This window comes from Olea europaea, chromosome 15 (assembly GCF_002742605.1).
Source record: "Olea europaea var. sylvestris chromosome 15, O_europaea_v1, whole genome shotgun sequence".
NCBI lineage: Eukaryota > Viridiplantae > Streptophyta > Magnoliopsida > Lamiales > Oleaceae > Olea > Olea europaea.
The window spans coordinates 29,779,469-29,789,805 of NC_036251.1; the positions used below are offsets into that span (position 1 = coordinate 29,779,469).

General features: G+C 34.8%; 1 protein-coding gene across 1 annotated transcript; it reads right to left on the reverse strand.

Annotated features, from left to right (window-relative positions):
- Positions 1-6: 6 nt before the first annotated feature.
- LOC111411534 (methionine aminopeptidase 1A-like) lies at positions 7-4,001 on the reverse strand. Its single transcript, XM_023042054.1, has 7 exons — positions 3,928-4,001; positions 2,804-2,857; positions 2,218-2,400; positions 1,461-1,536; positions 1,197-1,244; positions 1,057-1,101; positions 7-749 (listed from the first exon to the last, which is right to left on the reverse strand). Exons 1-7 carry the CDS (start codon positions 3,999-4,001, stop codon positions 549-551), a joined length of 681 nt encoding a protein of 226 aa, XP_022897822.1. The 3' UTR covers positions 7-548.
- Between the last annotated feature and the right edge of the window lie 6,336 nt (positions 4,002-10,337).

A 10,337-nucleotide genomic window follows, 5' to 3' on the forward strand; every position in this document is an offset into this window, starting at 1 on the left:
AAAGTGACGTGCACAAGGAAATCCTTTGAAGAGAATTACACCTAGATTCCATTGCTTGGCACATGAGCATTGAGTTCGTATTCTGGCAAATAACTTTTTAATAGTATTTTAATTGAAAAAAAAAAAAATTAATATGTTATCAATTGTAAAGGGCGCCTAATCACTAATAAAACTAACTGATGATTTAGTTGCATAATATAGCACTAGAGTCGGGTTTTCATAATATCCTAGCAGGGGAAACCAGAAGTTAAAAGGACCAAGTTCACACCTTCAAATTTACAGAGATCTAACAGTAGCCTAATAGTATCCTAACAATAGCTAGTGACGATATAATTAGACTCCAGGAGTTCAAGATATGAACGACGCCTTTTAAGAATGGGAAGCGAGCAAAACTTATCATACTTGTATCAATGTTTCCCCAATTATTTTAATTTAGTTATTACCCAAACCTAGAACAAGTTTACGGCTAGCTAAAAAGAATAGGTTAAGTGCCAAAAAGATCCACGATAAGCTCTAATGGGATGCTAGTATCTACAAAATATGATTGCCTAAACTCTCATGCATGTTGTCTGATCAACTGAGATCTTTATAAATACATTCAAATTAAAGACCGACAAACCAGTAAACATGAAATGAGGAGGGTATATACCAGCAGCAATTGTAACTTCATGAACCACTGCATCAATTTCATCGGTAGTAATTCCAGGTCGAATTACACGAGCAGCTGCATCCAAGACATCCCTTGCTATCTGAAGTTCAAATTTTTAATTAAGACAAGTTCAAGAACCAAACTTTAGAATGAACAGCTGAAAGTATCCCAAATGCATCCCCAAAAAATGACATTGCAACATGTTGGACAAGACAACTATATACAACTACATTATCACTCATTTCACATTGCAATATAGTTTTGATTTTATGAATAGCATGCATTCAACCGTTCAAACGTGAATACATACATCAAACACTAAACCTCTCGAGAAACAATATAGCTTGCTAGAAGTGTGTATATGCATACAGATTCTCCTCATAATGAAGAGAAAAATAGTAGCTTACTCGGCAAGTTTCTCTCATTTTCTCAATTTGATCTGGAGCCTTGATCTTCAATATTTGCACCATGAAAAGAAAATCATATACAGTCAATATCTTTCGAAAATTCTGACAAAGAGCATTTTCAGATCAAAATCAATGATTACCTCAACATGGTATTGCAGATCACTATTGGGCTCAATTTTTGGGATTCCCTGTAAAATTTTAACATTGCAAATGTTAGTGCACCTCAATCCCACAGAAAGAAATCCAATCAAGTAGATGGATAAACTACCCAGCTGTCATATGATTTTATTGATGGGCTTTTTGTCCTAGTAAGCAATTAATATTCTTTCTACATAAGCCCATCCATATAAGTGTCAAATATCTGATGTATAAACATCTCAAAAGAAATCAATTAAGCTACTCACATCAAGTGCCCAGTCAGGCTGATCTATCTGGTTAGGAATCGGACGTCTCTTTGATATTGGATATGGCCTTAATTGCCTGGAAAGTGAAAAAAGAAATTTCAAGACAGGCCAAGCATAACAATTGTTTCAAAGTAAGATGTGACATCAACACAGTAGTTGAGATATCAAATTCCAATTTTCTTTGATTCCGTAGTGGTAATGAATCTTTTCAAGACTATAAAAAAAAAAATAATAATAATAATAATAATAATAATAAAAAGAAGAAGATGAAACTGCCAAGCAAGATGATAGCATCACTACTGCATTTTGAATTGGTGACATTAAGCCCCCGTTTGACAATCATTATAATGAGAAATTTGGGTAAAATGTATTTTAGAATAGTGGTTTTTGGGAGAATGTGTGGTTAAAAGAAAAGGAAAAGTTTTTGATTTACATGTAATATTATTTTATTGAAAAATGTGTGGTTGAAAAGAAGGTAGAGAAAAATGAATTAAAATCTTAAGGGGAATCAAACAAGGGCTAAGTTAGATGGAGTATGCTTATAATTTCATGTCGTAGACAAGAACATACTCCCTTTACCACACACATATTACAATTAGAAGAGAATGTTCAATAATGTTTGCATTTCTAGAAATGCAATCCAGGTATATAATTGATGGATTGGAGACAAAAGGCAGCACTTGTACAGTTGACGTACAAGTTCTACAATGTGGAGGGGCAAGAAGGTAACCCAACTAAATATGAAGAGAAATAATACCCCGTCCAATCGAAATGTGGAAGTTCATGTGAGCGAGCATTCCCTTTCCTCAAGCAGTAGAGCCAACCATCATTCTGTGAGGCTGCATTTTGCTCACCAGGATTTACAGGTGCAGAGGAAGATATTGACTTTGAGTGGACTGACTTGTGAGAACTCCAGGATACCTTGAAACAGTCCTGGGAACTGGTAAAAGAAATAATTCTTCAATAAAAGGGCTTTAAACCCATCAATATCAAAATGGCATGAAGAGATGCTCAGCAAACAGTAGTCCATATGTAGGCTGAGAAAATTTGTAATCCGTTTCTCTTGAAGACACATGACTTCTTATAAATCTGTTCGTTCATCAATTTCGACAGTCAACACTTCATGAATACCATAAACCAAGAGCACACAAAAGTTCTATACTGTGAGCACCACATTCGCATAGCAAGATGTCACTTTTAACTTCCTAATAAAACCATCCATGAGAAACATATATAACTTTTCAAAAACTAATTTTATTACTGAAAGTGTGAACAAATTGACATACTGAAATAACAGAGGATGTTGACCAAAAATTTAATTCTGAAATATATATCACATTTACGAACCAGAAGCAGCACCTTCACGGGGAAGCTTTAACTCTACACACTTTGGGCACCTGCAAGTGGAACAAATATCCAAAAATTGGGTCACACCGACTTTTTTAGAAAAAACAAAGACACCACATAATGCCCTCTATTTCATGGACATTTCAACTAAGGTGGCATGTCCGTGTCTAGCATATGTTGGATACCGACACTTTTTGAACACTCTATCATAGTCATTTTTATTTCTTTGCCTCCATCTGGTTATGATTTTTCAAGCCAAAAAATCAATTTTTTGACTATTACTAACCATAGTCAGCCGTCATTTTTAACCTCTTCACTCACATTTGGGACTCACATTTCAAGCAAACAGTCAAAAAATTAATTCTCATAATCAAAACCAAACAGGCCCTTTATTGGAACTATTATATATTTAAAATTAATCCTATTATTAAATAACAAACAGTTGATTTTATTTAGAATATTTCAATAAGAAAAATTAATAACAAGTACAAAAATAAATTTATATTATATAATTGATAAATTTTAAATAATTTAGTCAACGTATCGATGACGTGTCAATAATTTTTTGAGAAATTCGACACGTGTCGACACACGTATCTGTGCCGATGCATCATAAATAATGCCAAATTAAGAAACCATCCTATAAGCACAAGAAAACAAACCTTGATCATCTCAATTGAATTTCCACGTTAGTTATTCCAAAACCTGTATCTGTAAATAGCATAACCTTGAACGTCTTTGCATCACCATGATAGCCCGGCACAATGCGGCCGGTAAGCATCCTTCCTCATTTTGTGCAAATGTCATTTTTTTAAGTCATTCCATACAAATTCAACCATGCTCTAATAAATTAGTGATGACCGTAGATTCTATTAGCCAAAACAATAAAAGTCCACCGAAATTATTAACCAAAAAATCATCAAAGCAAATATCCTGACAATCAGATTTTCCTAAAAATGTAAACCCCCCCCCCCTCCACCCCCACAAAATAATAATAATAATAATAATTAATAAATAAATAAATAATCATTCAATCTTAACAGCTTAATATAACTTAAATGTGTGTACGGGTTTTACAAAAAAAAAAAATTACAAATTTAAAGGGCTGATGATTACATACTGAAGATGAGCAGGTTTGCCACATTTAGCACAGGATAAAGTTGTATTCTCCACCGCATCGGATCCGCCGGCCATCACTTTTCACACTGCGTCAAACATAATTCATCAAGTATATGTATGTATTAACAGAAATATATCTTCTCTCATGAAAGATTGAGACCCAAGAACAAAAATCTTAGCGGAGGAAACAACGAACCTTGAATTTTCGATTTGTGATCGTCTTTTAGAGGATGCAGAGGCCGGGAGGTTGAGCTACTAGGGTTTACTGGGGGTATGATCAATGGTGTGAAATAGTTGCCGTGGTCAAATTGTATTTCATTTTTCTATTGAACTTATAAATTTCAATAAAGCTACTTGACCAGACTGAAATCCAGGCTTGAGTACAGAGATTTGAAAAGTCAAATTTATCATGCATTTTGGCCGGAATACAGGGATTGCTAATATTGGCTTTGGAGGGAATTTAAGGCATACACAGCAATTATTCTACCATATACAGTTTTCTTTTGGCTGAATGAAAAGAAGCATATCAAAACTCCAATTTTCTCAAATCTTCATCTTCACGAATTAAGAACTCCCACCTTCATCCAACATCTTCATAATCACATTTGGCAAAATAATATCAGCCTGGACTTCAGGTGAATGTTCAAGGAAACCCGTTACAACTTCATCCTTTGTGAGAGATGACTGGAGACAAGTTGCCACTGGAGACGGCAGCGGTGCTCAGAAATCAATTGCCGGGTTCTCCGATAAGGATTCTGGCTAGTAGCCATTTTCTCCTGTAATGAAAACTTCTTCCTCCTGCTGTAATTATAAAGGGGAAAGGGGAGAATGTGATGATGAAATTGTAATTATAAAGGGGAAAAGGGGAGAGATAGCAATGGTGAAATTGTTAGGATTTTGTTCAACAATTGGAGCAATAAAAGTAATTTAATTTCAGTTTTTTGTACGTTAGCTTTACAGGTTTTCACTAACTGCTAGTAACTACTCTTCATTCCGGTGAATTGATTGCAAACGCATACCACTGTACTCATGGATCAGTTACTGGTCCCTCTGCGCGATTAATGTCCATAGAAAAATTGGATTGGTGGAGTTGAATGGTGACGATATTGATATCAATGAAGACAGCATAGAGCATAAAACATGAATCAAGAATATAGGCAACAAACCAAAACATACAGGCACAAGTTTTCTCCCAACAAACAAACCAAAACATACAGACCCAGACGATTAACACCATACATTCACAAGCTTGTATCCATAGGCAATGGAAGATAAAAGCAAGGGAATCGAGGGATCTTTCTGGTTATTAAAAATGATTGTTGGAATTTTTTTGATGTTTATAATTTGAACAACAGAATGATTGCCATCCCTTCCCTTCCCTTCCTTTCCCTTCCATCCATTCATTTACTTGGTAAAACACACTACAGATCCAATTTTTATGAATTCTATCACTGCAAAATCACAGCCTTTTCATGCTTTTACACACTGCAGGTTCGAATAGGGGCGAACCCACATGGGGTCATGTGGGGTCAAATGACCCCACAGTTTTTTTTTCCATTTTTTTTTTTTTTGGTTTCTACTGTTGAAACGGTTTGTTGGGTTTGGGTTTCCAAAGTCCAATTAAATCAATCAATTAAACAATTTTCCAACAGCCCATAAGCCCAATGTAAATCCATTATCCAATCCAATTAATCCAATTCCTAAGACCAATGACCAATCCATTATCCACTCTCCACTCCACCCCGTCTCCCTTGTCCCCGGTCTCCCAACTCTCACTCTCCCCAGTGCAGTCCCCACCGATTTCTTCCCAAACAGTAGCAGCGCAAGCGGCAGGCACGAAGGGCGAAGCCTTCCTTTTCCAAATTTCCACCGATTTCTGCACTACAGCACCTTCGTGTAATCGTGTTCCACTTTCGCCTTTCGGTAAGTTAATTTTGTAGGGTTTGGATGAACACATTAAATGAAATCTTCATTATTCTGATTCACTGTCACTAACTCACACTCACTGATTTGGTCATTTTGGTGTGAATCGTATCATTGTATGAAAGTATGGACCGTAAGTCACCGTATGGTATGGAATTGATTTTTTACAAATTGGGAAAAATCATTTAAATTATTAATTATAGTTCCAAATTAAAATTTTTCACTGCAATGACTACTATGTACTGAGCTCAGTAGTCAGTAGCTCACTGCTGCAGTGCTACTGGAAGTTCCTGGAGGCTGGAATTTAGAAGTTAGACCTCAATTCCAATTCCAAGTAAGTAATGACTGGCTTTCTCTAACTTGGGGATTTAGAATTGTTTATGGAATTCAATTAATTGTTGTTTATTATCAATTTAGTGTTATGTTTTGATGAAAACTGATATATGTTATTTATTTATTGATATGTGATTCTAGGTTGAATTTATTTTTTTTAACGGTCATGGAGAAATATTTTAAACGAAAATTCGAATGTTCAAGTGGAGAGCAAATTAATTCTGAAACGAGTAATCAAAAAAAACAAGATGGCCAAAAAGAAATAGAATCAAATACCGGGAGTCAATGAGATGTTTGGGATAAAATTGATTTAGCATAATTACCTTCGGATCCTGGATTAAGAACTCCAATTGCGAATTACAATGTTAATGTTCAGGATGAAATCCGAAAAGCATACGTAAAAAAGGGTCCATGTCAGCCTCGAAATCACTTGTGTCCACAGAAAGAATTTGGAGATTCGTCGTTAAGACGATTTAAAACTTCGTGGTTTAATGACTTTCCTGATTGGTTGGAATACAGTATAGCAAAAGATGCCATATTTTGCTTTTATTGTTATCTTTTCAAACCAAATAGTGAAGAACATGGTGGTGGTGATTTTTTTATTGATGGAGGATTCTCAAATTGGAAAAAGAAAGAAAGGCTTCAAATTCATGTCGGGAAAAGTGGTAATGCACACAATCGAGCTCGGATTAAGTATGAGGCTTTTGTGAATCAGAAACAAAATATTGATTGTGTTCTCTTTAAGAAGTCGAAAAAAACAAAAGATGAATATCGAATTCGTTTGAATGCGTCAATTGATTGTGTTCGATTGCTTCTACGACAAGGGCTTTCGTTTCGTGGACATGATGAATCAGAAAATTCAAGAAATCAAGGAAATTTTCGTGAAGTTTTGCAGTGGTTATGTGATCATAATAAAGAGATTAAGGATGTTTGTTTGAGTAATGCTCCCGAAAACTTTTAGTTAACATCACCTAAAATTCAAAAGGACATTGTGAGTGCTATTGCATTTGAAACACTTGATGTTATTATGAGGGATATTGGTGATAGGTTATTTTCCATTCTTGTTGATGAATCTCGTGATGTATCAGTGAAGGAGCAAATGTCCATTGTTCTACGTTATGTGAATCAGAAAGGACAAGTAACAGAACGTTTTATTGGAGTAGAATATGTCTCTAGTACCACAGCTCTTTCACTTAAGGATTCTATTGATCACTTATTCTCTCGATTTAACTTAAGTATATCTAGTTTAAGAGGTCAAGGTTATGACGGGGCAAGCAACATGCGAGGTGAGTACAATGGTCTTAAAGCACTTATTTTGAAAGAGAATCCAAGTGCTTTTTATATACACTGTTTTGCTCATCAACTACAATTAGCTCTTGTAGCTGTGGCAAGCAAGCATGCAGAAATTGAAACATTCTTTACTTTGGTGAATAAAGTGGTAAATGTTGTTGGTGGATCGGCTAAGCAATGTGATCTTTTCGAGAGAAGAAGAGGCTTGAAGTTGTTGAATCATTAAATCTTGGTGAAATCTCAAGTGGAAAGGGCCTTAATCAAGAAACTACTCTTAAGCGACCTGGTGATACTCGTTGGGGCTTTCACTATAATTCTTTACTTAACTTGATTATCATGTTTTCTGCTACAGTTGATGTCGTTGAGATGATTGCCACTGATGATACTAGTTGTGGAAAGCGAGGGGAAGCACGTATTTTGTTGGGATCTATGTTGACATTTGATTTTGTATTCAGTTTGCATCTCATGAAAAAGGTATTGGGTATTTCAGATGAATTGTCAAAATCATTACAAAGGAGAGATCAAGATAGTGTCAACGCTATGAAATTAGTGAAAATAAGTAAAGAACGACTTTAAGCAATGAGGGACAATGAATGGGAATCATTTTTAAGAACAGTTTTCTGCTTTTGCGAAAGGTACAATATTGATGTTCCCAATATGGACGATATATTTATACCTCCAGGCCGTTCACGGCGTAGCACTCAAGAAATTACAAATCTACATCATTTTTGTGTGGATCTCTTCTATGCTATTATCGATATGCAAATTCAAGAGTTGAATGATCGTTTCTCTGAGGTAAATAGTGACTTACTCTTTTGTGTTGCACGCTTGTGTCCGGATAATTCATTCTTTGCTTTCAACAAGGATAAGTTAATTCAATTGTGTGAGTATTATCCCAAAAATTTTAAACCAATAGAGATCTTAGCACTTGAAGAGCAAATTCAGACGTATATTATTGATATGCGCTTTCACAAAGATTTTGAAGGGTTACAAGGCCTTAATGATCTTGCAGAAAAAACATGAGGTGTACCCATTAGTTTACAGGCTTGTAACATTGACGTTAATTCTTCTAGTTGCAACTGCTACGATAGAAAGAGTATTTTCTGCAATGAAGATTGTCAAGAATTGACTACGTAATCGAATGGGAGATCAATGGTTAAGTGATAGTTTGGTTGCATATATTGAGAGCGATGTACTTGGTGATATTGATAACGATGTAATTATACGATGTTTTCAAAATATGAAAATGCGCAGGCTACAATTGTAGTAACATATGAATTTATTTTTGTTAATGATACGTTATTCGAAAAAAAAATTCATTTTTGACCCCACAGTCCGAAGTCTCTGGGTCCGCCCCTGGGTTCGAAATCGACAAACTAAAGAAATTAGAATAATAATTCTAATGAACAATTTGGTATACTAAACCAAACCACAAAAAAAGAATATTTTAACAAACGTTTAACACAGGGTTTCCATAAATTACAGAAAAAGTACATACAACTTGAAAAGAAAAATAATGGAAAACATTTAGGCCTTAAAGTATTAGGAAAACAAAAAAAGCGAGAGATTGCACAGCACCATTGTTTCTTTTCGTCTATATAAAACTATGACTACAATGGTACGGCCAGAGGTGAAGCGAGAGACGGTGAAACCATGGCTCGGCCAAAGCGGAGGCAAAACCTTTGGTTGAAGTGCGGTCGGAGAATGTGAACCGTCCAGTGCCGAAAAAGTCGAAGGAATTGTTGCCTCAGCGACAACGATCACCTTCGATTGTAGTGTTGAAGGAGATGGCGAGGCGCCAACAATGTACTGACTCTGAATTTCGATGTTGGGGAAAATGTAAGTTGTGGGTGTAGAGAGATTTGAGAAAGAAAGGCTGCGTTTTTCTTTGAGAAATTTGGGGGAGAAAGGCTGCATTTTTCTTGGGAAAATGAGTTGGGAAGGCCACCCCTAATAGACATTTTGTTCAATTGGCCTTTGACCAAAATTATAAAAATAAAATAAACTTTAATTATTTAAAAGTGTCAAAAGACTTCTTTACCCTTAACTTGTAAAACAAAAATGAAGAAGAGATTGGAGTTTTTCCTAAATTTGCTGAAGTCGTGACTTGAACCTTGGATGGCAAGAAAATATTTTAACTTCACAACCATTATGGCAAGTGATGGTCCTTTGTTTTTTGTGAGCAAAAAATATTTATTGCATTTCAAAAAATTGTTTCATTTTCACTTCAAAAATAAAATTTAATTAAAATTAAATTTTAACAATAACCCACCGATTGAACCATTGACCCGGTGATTTTTTCGAGTCGATTATCGAGTTGGCTCTAATATCTATGCATTCATGTTCTAACACACACAACATTCTCTTTCTTCAAATTCAAAAAATCTTCCCCTTCAAAATTATCTTATCGTTAGAATTCGAACTCTTCTTTTTAAGTATAAAGTCATCTCTTCTTCATAATAGATCTCCGATGCAACCAAAGTTTTAACATTGTCCATAACTTAGCAACTAATTGAAAACAATTATTGAGTCATTTATTCATTAGACACCTATTATAACACATGAAATTTTTTAAAATAAATTTTATCGTTATATTTTGAAAAAAAAAAATGGACAAAAAATATTTTTAAATTTCTATCTTATTTAGAATCCAATAATTAGATTTTAATAAAAAGCGACGTAGAATATCGATATTGGACTCGTTTTAAAGTTTGTAATTAATAAGAACTATTTGACTAAAAAAAAGTCGATTTGGATAAGTCAGCACCAAGGTATTTGCAGTTTGAAGAAATCGTAAAATTTAACTTATCAACTTAATAAAAATGTGGAATGGAAATGAGCTGACGCTGTTTCACTGATTTGCAT

Coding starts and splice junctions, on each gene's coding strand:
- LOC111411534 (XM_023042054.1), bottom strand. CDS start 4,001: ATGGCCGGCGGATCCGATGCGGTGGAGAATACAACTTTATCCTGTGCT. Junction 2,401..2,803: donor GAAGGTGCTGCTTCTGGTTC/GTAAATGTGATA, acceptor TTCTTTTACCAG/TTCCCAGGACTGTTTCAAGG. Junction 750..1,056: donor AAATGAGAGAAACTTGCCGA/GTAAGCTACTAT, acceptor TTTGAACTTCAG/ATAGCAAGGGATGTCTTGGA.